The sequence below is a fragment of the Microcaecilia unicolor genome, chromosome 4 (assembly GCF_901765095.1).
Source record: "Microcaecilia unicolor chromosome 4, aMicUni1.1, whole genome shotgun sequence".
Classification (NCBI taxonomy): Eukaryota; Metazoa; Chordata; class Amphibia; order Gymnophiona; family Siphonopidae; genus Microcaecilia; species Microcaecilia unicolor.
This window is the reverse complement of record NC_044034.1, coordinates 88,705,262-88,726,361: the sequence shown is the minus strand read 5'-3', so window position 1 is coordinate 88,726,361 and position 21,100 is coordinate 88,705,262. Positions and strand designations below refer to the sequence as shown.

General features: G+C 44.5%; 1 protein-coding gene across 2 annotated transcripts in view; it reads right to left on the bottom strand.

The window, feature by feature from the left end:
* Positions 1 to 5,322: 5,322 nt before the first annotated feature.
* LOC115468602 (mitochondrial ornithine transporter 1-like) overlaps positions 5,323 to 21,100 on the bottom strand; it is a 53,905-nt gene continuing 38,127 nt past the window's right edge. For both annotated transcript variants that reach the window (XM_030200420.1, XM_030200419.1), the window contains exons 5-7: positions 12,763 to 12,935; positions 7,336 to 7,494; positions 5,323 to 5,679 (exon numbers count right to left, since the gene is read on the bottom strand). In XM_030200420.1, coding sequence (XP_030056280.1) covers positions 5,549 to 5,679; positions 7,336 to 7,494; positions 12,763 to 12,935 — 463 coding nt within the window. In that variant the 3' untranslated portion in view covers positions 5,323 to 5,548. The remainder of the gene's footprint in view (positions 5,680 to 7,335; positions 7,495 to 12,762; positions 12,936 to 21,100) is intronic.

The window sequence follows — 21,100 nt, the reverse complement described above, 5'->3', positions numbered from 1 at the left end:
TTAGGGAGTCAAAGTAAGTGTTGAGTCTGGCTATATTCCAAGGTTCCTGATGTGATCTGAGGGAGAGTTCGTACTTCCCAAAAGGGATTTTGATGTCAGGCATGTAGCCACTTGTGTTAGGTACCCAGAGAAACTCGGTTTTACTTGGGATCAGGCAAAGTTTGTTGTGTTTAGCCTATTCTTGAATTGATGTTAGACAGTTAATCAGTTCATTCAAGGCTGTGGGTAAGTCAGGTTCAATGGGTACGAGCAGCTGCACATCATCTGCATAGATGTAGAATTGAGTGTCCATTGACCGATCAGCTCAGCAAGTGGCTTGAGGTAGATATTGAACAGAATAGGTGACAGTATCGATCCTTGTGGTACCCCGCAGGTCAGTGTCCATGGTGGTGATGAGTTGTTGCCAAACATTATGGACTGTTGCCTGTCTGATAGATAGGTTCTGAACCAGGCAAGTACTGTTCCATTGATACCTGTTTCTGTCAGTCATGCTAGCATGATATCATTATCCACAATGTCAAAAGCTGCTGAGAAATCTAGCAGTACTAACATCAAGGCAAATCCCTTGTCTCGGTTTCTGTGAAGATCATCTAGTAGGGATACGAGGACCGTTTCTGTTCCATAACCAGGTTTGAATCCAGATTGACATAGATCTAGCCAGTTTTTCCTCTTCTAGCCAATCATTAAGTTGAACACCGACTGTTTGTTCTACGAGTTGCCCTAGAAATGGGATTTTGGATACTGGCCTGTAACTTTCAAGTTTGTCTTGGTCAAGGTTGTTTTTCTATAGCAAAGGGCAAACCACTGCCCTTTTTAATGCTGTTGGTAGTTGCCCGTTAGAGAGGTGTTCACAATTTTTGTGGCAACTTCTATAGGGCTCCTACTTGCCCGCTGTACTGTCTTTGATGGGCAGGGGTCAAAGGAGCAGGTAGTTGGTCGAAGGTCTCTTAGGATTTTGTTGAGGCTGTCCTCTGTCATTAGGTTAAAAGTGTCTCATCTGTCTCTGTCAGGATGGGGCGAGTTTGGGACTGGGTGGGATTGCCTGTAAATCCTGGCGGAGACTTTTGTTAGCACAAAGTATGCAGCAAAATCAATGCAGTTCAGTTTAGACTGGGCAGGCTGACTGTGTTGTGGTTGTTGCAGTAGGCTGTTTACTATATTGAACAACTGCTTGGTTGAATTGGCAGCCTGTGAAATGTATTGAGAGAAATACTGTTTTTTGGTTGCTGTTAAGGCTGTTAAGGCTTTGCCGTGTGCTTCCTACAGTTTAGCCTTTTTTTCATCTAGGCAAGATTTACGCCATCTCCTTTCCAGTCTCCGTCCTTTGCGTTTAAGGATCTGAAGTTCTAGAGAAAACCAAGATGAGCGTTTGTGAGTGGGGCATAAGACCATTTTTAGTGGTGCCGTTTTCACTAAGGTCTTGGCTAAGTGTGTATTCCAGATGTCAACTTGTTCTGACACTGTAGTTGTCATTTCATCCACATGTGCATAGTCCAAGGCCTCTAGGAAATTCTCAGCGGTCACTTGCATGTCAAGTGGTGCTTAGATGCCAACTCTGGCTGTATCAACTAAGGCCGGTGCTGGGCTGGCTTATTCAGTCCATGTCCTGCATATAGCAATCCAGTTTAGGATGGGCTGAGAGGGCTTCAAGATTCCAGTAATTTTTAACACGAGGATTATGCTGGGCAGACTTTTACAGTTTGTATCCCCTGAATGACATAACAGATTCAGATAGGCTGGAGTGGGCTTCGAAGGCAACTCCAGTAGTTGGAACATAAGGACAGAGCCGGGTAGACTTCTACAGTCTATATCCCAGAAAGACTATGATCAAGTATATAATATCACATTCATTGCTGATTTTAATCTCAAATTGATGATGAATGTGACTGTTGGACAGAGTGGATGGACCGTGCAGGTCTTTATTTGCTGTCACTTACTATGCTACTGCGTCTCTCTCTTTTTAGCTCCATGACCTTTCCTACTTTCCCTCCAACCTATCCCATCTTTCTCTTTTCCCTCCGCTCAACCCTTCCCAACCCAGTATCTCTTTCACCATACGGGTCCAGTTTCTCTTTCTCATCTCATAATCTGAACTCTCTTTATGATCCCCTTTCCTCTCTGGGGCCTGGTGGTATCTTTCTCCCTACCCTCCATGCAATGTGGCATCTTTTATCATCCCTCCCCCACCATTTGAAGTACATCTCTCTATCCCTCTACTTCACAGTGTCTGCCATCTCTCTCCCTTGCCAGCCCCTCTTCCCCTCACGTTGCAGTCTTTCATTCATCTGGGCTACCGGCAGCATCAGCCATGACAGCATGCTGCCTTCAGCTGGTCGCCTATGCGGGAACAGAAGATGTGGCAGAGAGAAAGTTTCCAGGTCTGGCCACAGGCAGGGTACTTTCTCTTTTGAAAATGAGCCACATAGACATAGATGATGCACACAAAAAAGGAGACTATCTTGCCTAGATTGTAAAAGATTAAAAAAAAAAAGGCAAAATGTTTTAGTAATCTGTTTGCTGAGACATTCTTCCATCCATAAGCTTCAGCCTGACTCAGACAGCCAGTTTTCTAGAACCCCACCAATGTTTTTTTTCTGTGGCTCAATCTATTGATTATAGTTTTATCACAGCAACATGACTATTTACATCTGAAGCTATAGCTGCTAAACAAAACCCATCTCATATACAGTGATAAGAATTTAAAGACAAGCATGCTACTATGTATATATGGAGGGGCTTTTTCATTATGACGACTAAAGCCTGATTTTGGATGTTTTGCACAAAACATCCAAAATCCAAATAGGAAAGGAGATCATTTTCAAAAGAGAAAATATCTATCTTTTTTTTTTCCCCCAAAAATACTGTTTTGAACAAGGCTTTGCGATTTAGACATTTTATTTTTTTGGTCCATTTTTGAAAAAAAAAAATAATAATAGGTGAAAAACGTAGAGGTTCATGCCATGGGGAGGTAGGAGAAGCCAGCATTTTTAGTAGACTGGTCCCCCCAGACAGCAAGAGGACTCTTTTGTGCACTTCATAAAAATGCTCCCAGGTTCACAACCCACAGCCTTCCAAAACCCACAGCCCCCCCCCCCCCCACTACAATAGCCCATAGAAGTGAAGGGGGTACCTATACGTGGGTACAGTAGGGTTTTGGTGACCTTGGAAAGTGTCAGAGTTTCCACCACAAGTGTGACAGGTAGAGGGAAATAGGGACCTGGGTTCCCCACTGTGTACTAGACCGACCACTACACTATTCCAGGGACCTGCATGCTGCTCTAATAGACCTGACTTTAACATCTGCAGCTATCATAAAGGCTGGTAAGTCATATTTTTATTCACTTTGGGGGGGGGGGGGTTACCCCAGAAGCTCCAGCTGCTGATTTAGGGCACATTTCTGTGCCTTATTCTTCTGAAAATGGGTCTAAACCAAAACATTTTTGTTTTGTTCCATTATTTATTTATTTAAGTGCATTTCTATCCCACATTTTCCCACAAGTATGGCTGCAAAACATCCAAATGTTAGGTACACCCCACTCCTGCCTTCAAAACACCCCCTTGTGACCTAAACACACTGCTGATGGACTTCATAGAAAAAAAAAAAGTCTAAAAATAGGTTTTGAAAATACTGATTTGGAAGCTTGTGTGAGAAAAACGTCCAAATGCTGCTTTATGCAACTTTTTAGACATTTTTCACTTAAAAAAAAATGAGCCCTATAGGCCCTCTGTGAAATTAATCTCCCCTTTATTCACAAACTAAGCATAAGACTAGCACCACTGCATCAGTAAATAGGGCTTTAAATACTTTTTAGGTATGTATAATGATAAAATAAACAGAGGTTAGGAGGTGGCTACTGCAGAACCAGTTATGAAGATGGGGGATAAGAACATGTCAGTCACAACAGTTACATTATATTACACTGTAAGGAGGCAATTAAAAAAATAAAGCTAACCTTAGCTTATGGTATATACAAGTACATATTTTTAAATAGATCTACCCAATTTATGAAGATTAAAAGCTGTGCTCAGAGCCCAAGACTCAAGTGAGTCACTCTACTCAATTACATCCAAAAATATATTTTCCACTAGTATTTACTAAATCCTTCAAATTTTAAAATCTAAATATAAACTAGCAGAAACACTGCAAGCAGAGGAGACAGCACTGAGCCTTCTCCAGTATTTACCTTCCCGAATCTGCTATCTAACTACAGCACTTAGTTCCAATCCCTCTTCCTACTTGAGTCCATGGTAAAGAGTTGCACGGGGACAGAAAACTAACCCATCTGCGCTGGAATCAGACCCGTTCCCACAAGAATTTAAGGATACCTATTAAAAAAAAAAAAAAAGTCCGGTCGGCTGTCTCTCTTCAGGTTTGAGCTGCAGCACTGCAGGTAAGGAGGGAACAGAAGTTCAATTGGAACATGCTGGTGTACACATGTAAGACTTGGTTCTGATTCACTGGCACTCTGTGCTGAGAGGCCGCCATACGCACACAGCAGTAGGTCAGGTGACTTCTAATACTTGTGCCTGTGTCAGAGCTGAAGCCTGTGCATCAGCCCAGGAGCAGAGAGGATTAATGGAAGATTTTCCACATCGCTGCTGTTAAAGCAAGAAGAACGAGGAGGCTGCACTCAAAGAACTTGGTAGGTGAGAGACTGCCACAGGTGCAGCTTATACTTCCGTCACCAAGGGAAGGCTGCAGCGCAGAAGGGATTTCCGCAAACCCCATGCAGGTCTCTAGTCCATGGGCATCCCCTTCTGCAAGCCTGCCCATCCTGCAATCTTCCTCTGGCCCCAGAGCCGAGCTTTATAGAACTACACCTAAAGAACATACTAGCACACACTTCCTTGCAACAGTACACATGCTACACAGCAAGGTACTACCAACAGAGCTCCAACCAAAAGGATGAACACAAGTTTCAGCCGATTTACATAAAAAAGTAAATAAAAGAAAAAGAAAATGAAGAACATAAAAGAATAGAGGCAAGCAAGAAACAAAAATTAAACAGTTATCAATTTAGAGCACTGTTATGTTTAAATAAATACATGAAAAGTCAGTGTACAAGTTCTTGTTGTAGAACAGAACACAATTTCACAAATTAAAACATCCTAAAATTGATTTCCAGCCAAAAGAAGAGAGTAAACAAGACAAGACATGATCCAAAGGAAAAAAAAAAAGACCACCATATTTTGGCCTACACCAGTGGTTCTCAAACCTGGTCTTAGAGGCACCCCCGCCAGTCAGGATTTCAGGATATCCACATTGAATAGTTATGAGAGAGATTTGCATGCAGTGGTGCATGCAAATCTTGCTCATGAATATTCATTGTAGATATAAAACCTGACTGGCTGGGGTGCCTCCAGGATCAGGTTTGGGAACCACTGGTGTAGGCTATTAGACAAAACACATCTCTTCCAAGATTTTTCATATGTGCAAAAAAAAAGTTAAGTTAAAAATACTCTTATAAATAACAAACTTATTTTTTAAATGCACTAATGAAACCAGAGAGAACTGTCTGAAGAGCTTGACGGATTCTGTTGAAAAGCTTCAGTAAGGGTCAAGGTCGAACTGTTTCATCATCAGCTTCCGGCTGTGTTCATAGGCTACGAACAGAGCACCATTGGCAGGGAATGCACGGATCAAGGTAGGCTTCAGTCCAGAATACAAAGCTAATAACCCTTCAAAAACAAAAAGAGATATGTGAGTGGAAGAGAAGCCTAATAGAATAGTGGGCCGAGGTTCAAATTTCACTGTGACTCCTTGTAACATTGGGCAAGTCACTTAACTTTTCATTGCCTCAGGTACACACTTAGGGGCCCTTTTTATTAAAAAAGAGGGGTGGGTTAAGCTCTTACCACAGGGTTAATGCACAGAAACAGGCTACTACGAGACTGTGTTAAGGGGCGTTGTGATAGTTTGCCTGTTTCTGCACTAAGGGGTCCCTTTACTAAGCCGCGTTAGGGCCTACGCAAATCCAAGCTACCACGTGTACCTGGCAGTAATTTCATTTTTGGAGCACATCCCCTACGTATGTCAGAAAATTATTTTTATTTTCTGGCACGCGGCCCTACCGGGCAGTAAAAGGCATTTGATGTGCGTAGATCCTTACCACCCGGTTAACATGAGAGACCTTATCACTAAGTGAATGGGTGGCGGTAAGTAAGGTCTCAGACCCAAAATGGACGTGTGTCAATTTTCATTTTGCCGCACATCCATTTTCTGTCAAAAAAAACAAAACAAAACAAAAAAACGGCATTTTTACAGGTGCGCTGAAAAATGATTCTGCATGCGTCTATAACACGTGCCTACACTACCGCAGGCCATTTTTCAGCACACCATAGTAAAAGGACCCCTAAAAGACCACACATTACTCAATTTCAAAATTTTTCATTCATGAATAGAGCCTGGGCGTGGAAGGATTAGCCTGCTAGCACTTTATACCTACCACATCCAAAATGGCTAATCCACTGTTAAGCGTTAAGTGCTCCCATGTTAACATTTGGATTAACTCCTGTTACCTGCTCCAAGTTAACACACAATCTGCAATTAAAAAAAAAAAAATACCAAGGATGCTCCTTCTTGATGCAGTAGTATTCTGCATTAAAAAGGCGTTAAGCCCAAAACTAATACGTTTTAGTAAAGGAGTCCTTTATACTGAAAGGCCTTCAGGTACCGTTTAAAAAGCCAAGTTTTCATTTTCTTTTGCAAAGTCATTACCCTTCTGCTTTAGGAATGTTGCCATCAGAACCAGGCCCTTCGCCCTGTCTTTTCTCTTGAAAATGGATTTCTACTAAAAGGTTGTGGCCTAGCAGTCTCCGATTGTCCCCGGATCACATAGGGCACACTACACACTAGCTGATAAAAGTTATCTGGTCAATTCTGTGACAGTTTTATGGTTTTTAAATAACCTAAAGTTTAAAATGGATACACAAGCGGCTGTTTCAATACGTGGGATGACTGTAGTTTCAAACAATGGCATTGGTGAACCATTCCTGATAGGACGAGCGAGCATTCTAGATCAAGGGTGTCTAACCTTGGTCCTCAAGGGCTGCAACTCAGTTGGGCTTTCAGGATTTCCCTGATGAACATGCACTGCGATCTATTTGCATGTACTGCCTCCACTGTATGCAAATAGATCTCATGCATATTTATTGTGGAAATCCTAACAACTCGGCTTGGCGAGAGCCAAGGTTGGACACCCCTGTTCTAGATCCTGTTAAAAAGACTTTCAGTCAAGCCTGTGTTTATATCACTGGGGCCTGCAACCACAGCTGTAAAAAGGGACTAGCAGAACTGCTGCTGTTGGATAGACAGGCTTGCTAGCCGTCTCTTACCTTCATTTCTCACGATGCTCACTAGTGTTCCCATGAAGCCAGCCTGCTTCCCAGTCATGGAAAGAACTTGGATTCTAGATTTCACACAGTCCACTGGGAAAACGATAAGCCACAAAGAGATGCCTCCAAACCCACCGCTCACTATCAAGGGAAGGACACCTAAAGGGGGATTAGACAGGCAGCTTTGAGAGACTTGTGAATGTCGAACAGTGGCTCTCGGCCCTTCCCTGAAGGCACATCTAGCCACTCGGGTTTTCAAGATGAACATACTGTGTTGACGAGATTAAATATATCCAGATTTGAGACACGTTATATGCAAATCTAACAATGTTTCAAGATCACCGCAATGAATACGCAAAACTGGCTAGGTGTACCTGCAGGACAGAGAGGAGAAGCACTAATGTGGAATACTGGCATCTTTAAAAAGGTATTCAATTCTTTTTTAAATATTAGATTACAAACAGTTAATTCCCATTAACAAAAGGTTTATATTCCTCATGAAGTGCAAGTCTTGGCAGATAAATTACATATTAATTAAAACATCAAGCGACTAAATTTGCCAAACTTTAGTCACATGATTTCTTTTATTGTTATTATTGAATAGCAAACAACACATTGTTAACAACCTAACAGATGAGTTACCACAAAGAATCATAAACAAGCCCAAAGTCACGCAATATTCTATACTTCCAGATTCACCATGGTGAGTAAACTTCCAAGAAGATAAAGCCTAGGGTTTTGGACCTTAAGGGGAACATTTTACGACAGTGTGCTCAGTTTTTGCACTTACCATGCTCCAACAGCCAGAATTAACGCACTGTCCCCCAGATTCTATGTAGTGCGACTGAAATAGCGTTTGCAAATCCATTCATATTCTGGATTTGTGCGTGCAATTACTTAACAAGCCAACCTTGCAATGATAATTGCCACTTGAGCAACTGACACTCTTTGACATTAATCAGAATTTACAGGAACAACTTGCTAAGCATATTCTGTAAAGTGGCGTGCGTAAATTCTGATGCATGCTGCCAAAAAGAGGACATGGCCATGGGCGTCGAATGGGTGGGCCGTGGGCATTCTGAAAATCTATGTGTAGAGTTATAGTATACAGCTGCTCGGCGCGGTATTTACACCAGTCTTTGCATGGTGTAAATGGATGTGCCTAGAGTCAGGTGGTTTCACAGTTCTACGTAGCATACTGTACATTTTCAATGTGAAAGAATCATCAAAATATCCAAAAAATTGTAATTGAGCCAAAGAAACCAAAAAAGTCTTGACTGTATAAGTTTCCACACCCCTTGACGCAGTACTTGGTGGAAACCTTTTTCGCAGCAGTAACAGCCAGAAATCATTCAGGGTAAGTATCAACTAATTTTGCACAGTGGGTTGATTCAGTTTTTGCCCATCCTTCCTGTTAGAATAACTCAAGCTCTTCAAGATGGCTAGGGATTATCTGTGAACTACAACTGGGTCACTTGAACTTTCACTTTCTTCTGAATCACTTCATTGTTACTTTGCTTTGTGCCTAGGATTCACTTGTTCAGAACCCTTATTTTATCATCCTCACTTTAATATTCCCTTATCTCTTGTTTGTCCTGTTTGTCTGTCCTAATTAGATTGTAAGCTCTGTCGAGCAGGGACTGTCTCTTCATGTTCAAGTGTACAGCGCTGCGTATGTCTAGTAGCGCTATAGAAATGATAAGTAGTAGTAGGTGCATGCATGGTCACTAGGCGATTCTATGAATCTGCTAGGCATATTCTATAAACTGCACGGTTTACAGAATACACCTAGGCGGAAATATTTTTGGCACCGATATTTCAGGCGCCTCATATATGTAGAATCTAGTCCTGTATGTGCAAAGGCCATGTGGTAACTGTTGAGAGCATGTCCAGTAGGTCCCATGCAGTTACCACACAGGAACATTCCTCACCACGTAAGTGCATCCATCCTAACTATGAATGAAGCTAGTGCCTCCTGTTAAGGAGTCGTTTGTGCATGCTGTCAGCTATGCAGTTAGCACAGGTGCACTTTATTATTGTGCGTTAATTGCAATGTGCCATCCACACTCAATCTGTTCATACCCCACACTAAGCGGTTAGCATGGGATTTTAGCACAATGGCTGTTTAGTGCACAGTAATTAGCGTGGGCTCGTGGCAACGCTTGCACAACGCAAAATCCTGCGCAATACTGCATAGCAAACATGTCTCCAAGAGGTCCTTTTACTAAGGCATACTAACAGATTTAGCATGCGCTAACAATTAGTGCACGCTAAATGATAAGATGCCCATTATATTCCTATAGGCATCTTATTTAGCACACGCTAATCATTTGCACATACTAGACTTATTAATGCACCTTAGTAAAAGGAACCCTAAGTCTTTGATGTTATAATTTTCTTTTAGGGCAGGGGTGCACAACCTTTTGAGGACCAAAGCCTAGTTGGGAGTTTCAGATTTTCATAATGAATAGATTTTCATAATGAATATGCACAAGATTTACATACACTGCCTTCACTGTATAAAAAAAAACAAAAAAAAAACCAATCTAATGCTTAGTCTTTGTGGAAATCCTGAAGGGGAACAACCCCAAGTCTATAAAACAGGGATGCACGTCACCTTGTCTCTAGTGGTGGAGTAGAGAACTACTTAATTCCTTCCTCTCTATTCTCATCATAGGTTTTGGAAAAACTTAAGTACTGTCAGCTTTAGACTGTATACTAAATACAAAAGTTCACAAACCAGTGGCGTAGCTACGTGGGGCCATGGGGGCCTGGACCCCCGTATTTTTGGCCCTGGACCCCCCTGCCGAATACCCTCTTGACCCCCCTCCCGCCGTTGTACGTGCAGGACGTCAGACTCAGAAACAGAATGAAGCCTTGTGCCAGAAGAAGAGGACCTCGGCTGGTGGGGGTTGGGGTCCCCCGCCAGCAAAGGTAGGCGAAGACGACGGCGGCGGGGGAGGGTTGGTGGCAAGGGGGGGGTTTAAAATGTGCCCCCTCACCTCGGGCTCTGGACCCCCTCCCGCCGAAGTCTGGCTACGCCCCTGTCACATACACAGAAAAGGGGTGACCTATTTAAAAAAATACCCAAATTTAAGAAAGGTCGCAAAGGCTTCTATATGCCTTTACAAAATAGGTACCTTGAATTTGCACACTATCCCCCGGATTCTATATAGTGTGCCTAAGGATTGGCGCCGAAATCAGCACAGATTCTATAATAATGCACGTAATTTAACAAGCTAATGAGCACTAATAGCACTTAACAAGCAATAATGAGAACCAAATGGCACTGATTAGAATTTAGGCACACAACTTGCTAACCGTATTCTATAATGAAATGTGCCGAAATGTTTAACGCACGCAGGCAAAAGGGGGCATGATTATGGGTGTTTCATAGGCGTTCCAAAATTTACACACCTAGTTATAGAATATGGCCTAGTGCGCCTAAATCTACATGCAGGAATTTACACTACGTTTTCATTGGTGTAAATAGATGCTGAAATATGTATTCTATAAATCGATGCCTAAAACATGGTGGAAATGCCCGTGTGTAAATTTAGGCATGGATGCCCTTATTCTATAAGAATGTGTATAACTTAAAGGAACGCCCACAATCCGCCCATGACCCTCCTATTTCCACACCCCCTTTATTGACTCATTCCTAAATTTATGCATGTACATTCTAATTAGTGCTAATTGCTTGTTAAAAACCAACCAGAGCTAATTAGCTTGTTATTCAGTTAAACTGCAGACCCAAATTGGGTATGCGCCCAAACTTACGCAAGCAAATTTTAGTGCTCTTTATAGAATTCAGGGTATATGTAGAAAAGCCTTTATAAAGATTACCCCCCAAAGTTTATATTATCCAAGAATGGGAGGGGGGAGGAGATGTTGGGGTATTTCTCTAAAGCGTTTTAACTTTCTATTATCAACATGTGTTTGTACTTTGGCTGCATGTTAGATGAGATTAATCAATATATTACAAATATAGATAACAAAAATGGTGTAGAACCCCCCCCCCCCCAAAAAAAAAAAAAAAAAAAAAAGAAACCTCAGAACTTGACTGCCACATTTTCAGGGCATGTCAACTCTTTAATCACCAGCTTCAAAAAAAAAAAAAAAACCCTCCCCAAGTGATTAACAAGTGATTTAAAAATACAATACAAATAACATCTGTTCACGATCCCCTAAAATTTGGTACCTCGCTATCTGTGACATTCCAACCAGAAGCACCACTAGCTTAAAAACAAGCCAGTACCCACGTTTTTAGTGAACGGCAGTTCACTTAATTACTGAAGGTGGTGGGGCAATTTGTTCTAGAGAAAGGGTGCCTGGGAGAAGAGAGATTTTCCCGCTGATGCGTTAGCAACAACATCTTTGACTACGCCTATGAAGCTAAAGTAGGTAAAGAATTCTGAATTCTAGGTCTTAAAAACACGATGGCCCAAACCCCTGAATGAGTCTGAATACCGTAAACAAAGAACCGGACCACAATTTTCACCTTCAGTGATAACCAGCGGAGGCTAGAGGAAATATGTTCATGGGGATCCTTTTCTCCACCAGTTTAGCTGCTGTATTCCTGTTGAAATCATGTTAGTCCCCTTTATTAGTAATCTTAGGTAAAAGACGATTACAGCAAATCAATCTTGTACTGATCGTGACATTAACCATATAAATTGTACTTGTGTAATGAGGACCAATAGTAAAATCACTATTAGGGAAATCTGCTAATCCCAAGACGACTTAGCATGAAAACGAACGCAAGGCCAAGGGCTTTATCCTTCACAACAATAGCAGCACCTCGAAGCACGATGACAGGGTGTGGCCCACAACTTTATCCCTATGGACCCAGAGGGCTCCAAATTTATTTATTTATTGCATTTGTATCCCACATTTTCCCACCTCTTTGCAGGCTCAATGTGGCTTACAATACATCATGAATGGTGGAAATACATACGAAAACAGACCTTTAGTATTACATAAGGATCTTGGGTAACATGATAGTGATAAAGCATGATAGTAGTGTGTCAAGTAAATATCGTAAGGCAATTCTGGATATGTGTGATGGAGTTCACATTTGTTGATCTTTGTGGTATGTCTTGTTAAAGAGATGTGTCTTCAGTAGTTTGCGGAAGTTAGTTAGTTCGTAGATCGTTTTTAAGTTGCGCGGCAGCGTGTTCCAGAATTGTGTGCTCAAGTAGGAAAAGGTTGACGCATACATTAGTTTGTATTTTAGACCATTGCAGCTGAATTTACATGAACTTATTCTCAAGTTTGCAAGTGCAACTAGTCAGAGGCTTGCTATAGACACTAACTGGGACAACCCAAAACCTTCAGAATGATCCAAATGAGACAAGATGAAAAGCTGAGTATCAGCAGCAAAGTTGTGAAAATGAACATTAGGCACGTTAGTAGCCTAGTACTTACCTAGTTCATCTTTTGATTTCCCACCCGATGTGAAGAATGAGCGACCCAGCTCATATCCGCCGAAAAAGAAGAAGTAGCCAGGCACTTCCCTGAGTAAAGTGCTCGAGAGTCCCTGGTAGAACCCCAATGGACCTTCATTCTGGAGAATGCTCTTCACCACAGCCCAAACTGTACTAAGATAAAAGAAAGATATTACCATGGCTAGCAAAATGCACTCTCCATGCACTTCAAGTGTGTTGTATAAAAGTCCAGGATTGTACCAGGGCCTCAGAACCTGTCGCTGGATCCAGTTTTCATGGTGTTAACTGGGCAGTCAATTTGATCAGCATTACTATTGTCATCTTGGTAAAGTTTCACTTGCTTGGCCAAAACCAAACATACACTCCTCGTGGTACTTGCAGTTTATGATCTTGACATTTATTAAATGTGTGAACAAAATGATGCTCCTCTCTCTCTGGCAACTTTGAGAATTTATTGCCCACAACGACTGCTTTGCTCAAGTGATAAATTATATCTAGATGTACCATCAAGCACGTACATCTAGACGAGTACAGATCTAGAATGCTTTATGTGGAGGGTGCCATGTTGTGGAATTTGCTTCTGTATAATTTAAAGAACTATGTACAATTTCGGAAACAGCTAAAGGCATTTTTATTTAAAAAAGCCGGATTGTTGAAAATTTTAGAAGTCGTTTTATTTTGTTTTTGGTATTACATATTTTTAAATTTTGTGTGTTTATTAGTTCTGAACCACCTTAGTACCAGGGATAGAGTGGTGCATAAAACTACGGCATAAATAAATACACACACACAACTGATGCAATTCTATCACTTGGCGCCTCAAATTTAGGGGCTACATTGGGGCACACTTATGCCTAAGTGTCGTTGGTCTAAGTCGTTATAGAGTCCTAGCAGAAACCCACATTGCCATGGCAAAACTTGGGTATGACCCCTTATGCCATCTCAATGGTGGGTGTAAAGAGTCGCGCTTAAGCGCACTAAGTGACAAGGGTAACTGATAGTACTAAGTTACGCACACCCGCGGTCCTCCTGTGCTCCTTCCACGTCACTACTTTGTAGAATAACTCCTAGTACACATAAGCGAAAACACCTATTAAAGACATGTTTGACACATACAGTGGGGGAAATAAGTATTTGATCCCTTGCTGATTTTGTAAGTTTGCCCACTGACAAAGACATGAGCAGCCCATAATTGAAGGGTAGGTTATTGGTAACAGTGAGAGATAGCACATCACAAATTAAATCCGGAAAATCACATTGTGGAAAGTATATGAATTTATTTGCATTCTGCAGAGGGAAATAAGTATTTGATCCCCCACCAACCAGTAAGAGATCTGGCCCCTACAGACCAGGTAGATGCTCCAAATCAACTCGTTACGTGCATGACAGACAGCTGTCGGCAATGGTCACCTGTATGAAAGACACCTGTCCACAGACTCAGTGAATCAGTCAGACTCTAACCTCTACAAAATGGCCAAGAGCAAGGAGCTGTCTAAGGATGTCAGGGACAAGATCATACACCTGCACAAGGCTGGAATGGGCTACAAAACCATCAGTAAGACGCTGGGCGAGAAGGAGACAACTGTTGGTGCCATAGTAAGAAAATGGAAGAAGTACAAAATGACTGTCAATCGACAAAGATCTGGGGCTCCACGCAAAATCTCACCTCGTGGGGTATCCTTGATCATGAGGAAGGTTAGAAATCAGCCTACAACTACAAGGGGGGAACTTGTCAATGATCTCAAGGCAGCTGGGACCACTGTCACCACAAAAACCATTGGTAACACATTACGACATAACGGATTGCAATCCTGCAGTGCCCGCAAGGTCCCCCTGCTCCGGAAGGCACATGTGACGGCCCGTCTGAAGTTTGCCAGTGAACACCTGGATGATGCCGAGAGTGATTGGGAGAAGGTGCTGTGGTCAGATGAGACAAAAATTGAGCTCTTTGGCATGAACTCAACTCGCCGTGTTTGGAGGAAGAGAAATGCTGCCTATGACCCAAAGAACACCGTCCCCACTGTCAAGCATGGAGGTGGAAATGTTATGTTTTGGGGGTGTTTCTCTGCTAAGGGCACAGGACTACTTCACCGCATCAATGGGAGAATGGATGGGGCCATGTACCGTACAATTCTGAGTGACAACCTCCTTCCCTCCGCCAGGGCCTTAAAAATGGGTCGTGGCTGGGTCTTCCAGCACGACAATGACCCAAAACATACAGCCAAGGCAACAAAGGAGTGGCTCAGGAAGAAGCACATTAGGGTCATGGAGTGGCCTAGCCAGTCACCAGACCTTAATCCCATTGAAAACTTATGGAGGGAGCTGAAGCTGCGAGTTGCCAAGCGACAGCCCAGAACTCTTAATGATTTAGAGATGATCTGCAAAGAGGAGTGGACCAAAATTCCTCCTGACATGTGTGCAAACCTCATCATCAACTACAGAAGACGTCTGACCGCTGTGCTTGCCAACAAGGGTTTTGCCACCAAGTATTAGGTCTTGTTTGCCAGAGGGATTAAATACTTATTTCCCTCTGCAGAATGCAAATAAATTCATATACTTTCCACAATGTGATTTTCCGGATTTAATTTGTGATGTGCTATCTCTCACTGTTACCAATAACCTACCCTTCAATTATGGGCTGCTCATGTCTTTGTCAGTGGGCAAACTTACAAAATCAGCAAGGGATCAAATACTTATTTCCCCCACTGTATAAGTTCCATTTAGCTCTAAGTTTCAGCTTATGGAATTGCCCTGATAATATTTAGTGAAACATTTTTTTTTTTTTTTTACAAAATGGTCTCAAATTATGAAGGTAAGAAACCAGTAACATTAAAAGGCAATACAAATGCCTTCATGAAAATTCTGTTAGGCTATAATCACAAATTCTTCATGAGCAGTCTAAGGCAATAACCACAAACTCTCTCATCATGCTTCTAAAATGCCAAATGGTTTATCACCACATATATGAATTTTTGCATATAATGTAGACAACCCCCCCCCCTCCCCCCACTTCAGGGCAGATATTCAGATCGCGGGAGTTAGCCAGGCTAACTCCCATAGTTGGCACTAAAATTGGATATTCAATGATGGGCCATTTCCAGTGATCAGGTTTAATTTTAGCTGGTTTGACTTTAACTGGCCAAGCCAATATTCAGCACTGGACGGTCAAAGTCAAACCAGCCAAAGATGGGACTGCCTTGCACATAGCCAAATATGGCCGCTGAAGATAAGTGGCCATGTGCCGAAAATCGGCGGATAGCCAGTTATCCTATATAATAATACATACCTCCAACGTTCTAACCTGCCTGGGACCATGGCTTCCTCGGAGGTGGTCTGCAAGGCAGCTTAGAACGCTCTGACGACAGTAACATCACGGACAGCTGATTCCAAGGCAAGGGGAGGAGTAGGGAAACACGCGGAGCGGAGCTTGTTTCCCTACTCATCCCCCTGCCTGAGAATCAGCTGTCAGTGCGCCGCTACCTGCAACACAGAACCCACCCCCCCCCCGGCGCATCAACAAAGCACCCCCCACACCCGAACATCAACACCCCCGCCCCCCTCCCCCCACACACACGTCCCATCCTGTTCAAGGCCCCCTCACGCCGAGTTCAAGGCCCCCTCACGCCGAGTTCAAGACTCCCCCCTCCTTCCGAATTCAACAACCCCCCTCCACGTAACTGACCCCTGGACCCCCCTGCCGTGAACATCTCGACCTCCCTTCCCGCAGAAAACCCTCCCCCGCCGGCGTCGTGTACCTGTGCTGAAGACAGCCAAACTTCTCTTCTCGGCTGCGCCGGGGCGTTGCTTCATTAATGATCATCTGTTCAAGTTTCTGTGCATGCGTCTGACATCAGACACACACACAGACATCAGACACACACACAGAAACTTCAACAGATGATCATTCAACAAGCATCGCCGGCGCAGACGAGAAGAGAACTTTGGCTGTCTTCAGCACAGGTACGCAGCACAGGGCCCATACCGAGAGCAATCAGTTTAGTTATCAGTCACCTATGTAGAACCATGTCAAAGGCTTTGCTGAAATCCAAGAACACCGCATCTAGCGAACTTCCCATATCCAATAGTTTGGTCACCCAGTCAAAGAAAATCAGATTTGCTGACAAGATCTGCTTCTAGTGAAACCATGCTGCCTTGCTCCTGCAGTCCATTTTGATTCTAGAAACCTCACAATCCTCTGCTTTAGAAGTTGCTTTAGAAGTGGTCCCATTAGTTTACTCACCAATAAGGTCAGACTAATAGGCCTGTAATTCCCAACCTCTTCCTTACTTCCGCTCTTGTGCGGAGGGACCACATCTACCCTTCTCCAGTCCTCTGGGACTTCAGACTAAGAAAGCATTGAAAAGGTCAGACAGAGGTGCCAGAAACTCTCATTGTTCCTTGAGTACCCTCAGATGTATCCCATCAGGCCCCATTGCTTTGTCTAGTTTTAGTTTAGCTAGCTCCTCATGAACACAGTCTTCTGAGAATCAGTCCTGGTCTACCACACATGCATTCCAATTAGCATTTGCTTTCTACAGTCATACCTTTGGCCTTTCATCCATGAACACAGAACAGAAATAACTGTTAAATAGTTCAGCTTTATCCTTATCAGTTTCTACATATTCCTCCCCTTCACCTTTGAGCCTCATAATGCTATTTTGGCACTTTCTCCTAACACTTATATACAGTGGTGTGCTGGAGCCGGCTCGCACCAGCTCGCAAGAGCCGCTTGTTAAATTTTGACAGCTCTTGCGAGCCGGTTGTTGTACGGGGCGAGCCGGCTCCATTGCACGAGGTAAGCATGGCAGGAGGGCACCATGCTTACCTCCCCTCCCGCTCCCATCCATGTCTAGTGATGTCTTTCGCCCCCCCCCCCCAATCCTCCCCTGCCGCTCCCATCTGTCAGTTCAATTACCTGCCTCGAAGTGCCGCCTTATTTAAAGCCCTGCTGCCTGTCTCCAGCTGCCTTCCCTGCTTGCTTCTCAGGAGTTCGGTTCGCGCCCTTAGTCCCGCCTTCTGACGTCATTCTGACGTCATTTCCTTTTCCCGCGGCGGGACTAAGGGCGCGAAGAACCGAACTCCTGAGAAGCAAGCAGGAAAGGCAGCTGGAGACGGGCAGCAGGGCTTTAAATAAGGCGGCGCTTCGAGGCAGGTATTTGAAACTGACGGATGGGAGCGGCAGGGGAGGATGGGGGGCGAAGGACATCGCTACACATGGATGGGAGCGGGAGGGGAGGATGGGGGGGGGGGCGAAGGACATCGCTAGACCTGGATGGGAGCGGGAGGGCAGGGGAGGGAGGAGAACTGCTGGGCATGGATGGGCAGAGGGGGGCAGGGGAGAGAATTGCTGGGCATGGATGGGCAGAGGAGAGAATTGCTGGGCATGGATGGGCAGAGGGGGCAGGGGAGAGAAGAGAATTGCTGGGTATGGGTGGATAGAGAGGGGCAGAGGAGAGTTTCAGGACATGGATGGCAGGGAGAGCAAGAGAAATTCTGGACATGGATGGAGGGGAGGGAAGGGAGAAAGAAGAAATGCTGGACACGGAGGGGAAGATAGAGGAAGGAGATTAGATGAGGGAAAAGGAAGTGAGGAGAGAAACGGCACATGAATGGAGAAAATAGTCAGAAGCTGGATCCACTGTACAGTCAAGTATGCGGAGGACCAGAAATGAAGAAGAAAGGAGGAAAGAAAAGAAATAAATGGAAAGGAAGCCCTGGAAACGGAGTCAAGGGAACAGATAGAGAGCAGCAGAATCAGATACTGGACCAGTATGATCAGAGAAACAAAGTCACCAGACAACAAAGGTAGAAAAAAAATAATTTTATTTTCATTATAGTGTTTGGAATATGTCCACTTTGAGAATCAGGTGCTGAACGTTAAAAGTTTATGTTTATTTACTTATTTATGGCATTTTATCCCATATTAAACATGAATTAGATTGGAACCTGGGATCATTTAATTTTTTTTTGCTGGAGAGAGTAATGTGTTGGCCGCCGCCCCCCCCCCCCCCCCGGTATAGCCAGCTCTGCAATTTTTTTTGGGGGGGGGGCGCAGAGGTGGATGGGGGGGTGCAGAGGTGGACCGGGGAGAGAGCCTGTTGTTAAAAATTTACCAGCACACCACTGCTTATATATCTAAAAAAGGTCTTACTACTACTACTACTTAACATTTCTAGAGCGCTACTAGGGTTACGCAGCGCTGTACAATTTAACAAAGAGAGACAGTCCCTGCTCAAAGAGCTTACAATCTAATAGACAAGTGAACGGTCGGTCCGATCGGGGCAGTCAAGATTCACTGAACGGTAAGGGTTAGGTGCCGAACGCAGCATTGAAGAGGTGGGCTTTAAGCAAAGACTTGAAGATGGGCAGGGAGGGGGCTTGGCGTAAGGGTTCAGGAAGGTTGTTCCAAGCATAGGGTGAGGCGAGGCAGAATGAGCGGAGCCTGGAGTTGGCGGTGGTGGAGAAGGGTACTGAGAGGAGGGATTTATCCTGTGAACGGAGGTTACGGGCGGGAACGTAAGGGGAGATGAGGGTAGAGAGGTAGTGAGGGGCAGCAGACTGAGTGCATTTGTAGGTAAGAAGGAGAAGCTTGAATTGAATGCGGTATCTGATCGGAAGCCAGTGAAGTGACCTGAGGAGAGGGGTGATATGAGTATATCGGTTCTGGCGGAATATGAGACGTGCAGCAGAGTTCTGAACAGACTGAAGGGGGGATAGATGGCTAAGTGGGAGGCCGGTGAGGAGTAAGTTGCAGTAGTCCAGGCGAGAGGTAATGAGAGCGTGGACGAGAGTTCGGGTGGTGTGTTCAGAGAGGAAAGGGCGAATTTTGCTGATGTTAAAGAGGAAGAAGCGACAGGTCTTGGCTATCTGCTGGATATGCGCAGAGAAGGAAAGAGAGGAGTCAAAGATGACTCCGAGGTTGCGGGCAGATGAGACGGGGAGGATGAGGGTGTTATCAACTGAGATAGAAAGTGGAGGAAGAGGAGAAGTGGGTTTTGGTGGAAAGACGATAAGCTCGGTCTTGGACATGTTCAGTTTCAGGTGGCGGTTGGACATCCAGGCAGCAATGTCGGATAAGCAGGCCGATACCTTTGCCTGGGTCTCCGCGGTGATGTCTGGTGTGGAGAGATACAGTTGGGTGTCATCAGCATAGAGATGATACTGGAAACCATGAGATGAGATCAGGGAGCCCAGGGAAGAGGTGTAGATTGAGAAGAGAAGGGGTCCAAGGACCGATCCCTGGGGAACACCAACAGATAAGGGGATGGGGGTGGAGGAAGATCCATGAGAGTGAACTTTGAAGGTGCGGTGGGAGAGATAGGAGGAGAACCAGGAGAGGACAGAGCCCTGGAACCCAAATGAGGACAGTGTGGCAAGAAGTAAGTCATGATTGACAGTGTCAAAAGCAGCGGATAGATCCAGGAGGATGAGGATGGAGTAGTGGCCTCTGGATTTGGCAAGGAACAGGTCATTACAGACTTTAGAAAGTGCTGTTTCTGTCGAGTGAAGAGGGCGAAAACCGGATTGAAGCGGATCAAGGATGGCATGAGAGGAGAGAAAATCAAGGCAGCGGCTGTGGACTGCGCGCTCAAGTGTCTTGGAGAGGAAGGGTAGGAGGGAGATGGGGCGGTAGTTGGAGGGACAGGTAGGGTCTAGTGATGGTTTTTTGAGGAGTGGCGTGACTACAGCATGCTTGAAGGTGTCGGGGACAGTTGCAGTGGAGAGAGAGAGGTTGAGGATATGACAGATGGAGGGGGTGATAGTAGGAGAGATGGTGTTAAGTAAGTTGGTGGGGATGGGATCAGAGGAACAAGTGGTGCATTTTGAGGAGGAAAGAAGGCGGGCGGTTTCCTCCTCGGAGATATCAGGAAAGGAGGAGAAAGAGGTCTGGGTTGGTTGGTTGAGGGAGAGGGTTGAAGGGTGAAGAGGAGGAGGTGGCTTGGTAGTGAACTCAAGGTTGATCTTTTGCACCTTGTCGCGGAAGTAGTCAGCCAGTGATTGAGGAGAGAGTGACGGGGGGGTGGGAGCGGAGGGCACTTTGAGGAGGGAGTTAAGGGTGGCGAAGAGACGACGAGGGTTAGAGCTGAGAGAATTAGTCAATTGGGTGTAATAGTCCTGTTTGGCAAGGAATAGTGAGGACTGGAAGGAGGATAGCATGAATTTGTAGTGAAGGAAATCTGAATGGGTGCGAGATTTCCTCCAGAGGCGTTCAGCAGATCGGGCGCAGGAGCGAAGGTAACGGATGCAAGGGGTCAGCCAGGGCTGGGGATTAGTACGCCTTGTGGGACGGGAGGTGGATGGTGCAAGGGTGTCCAGAG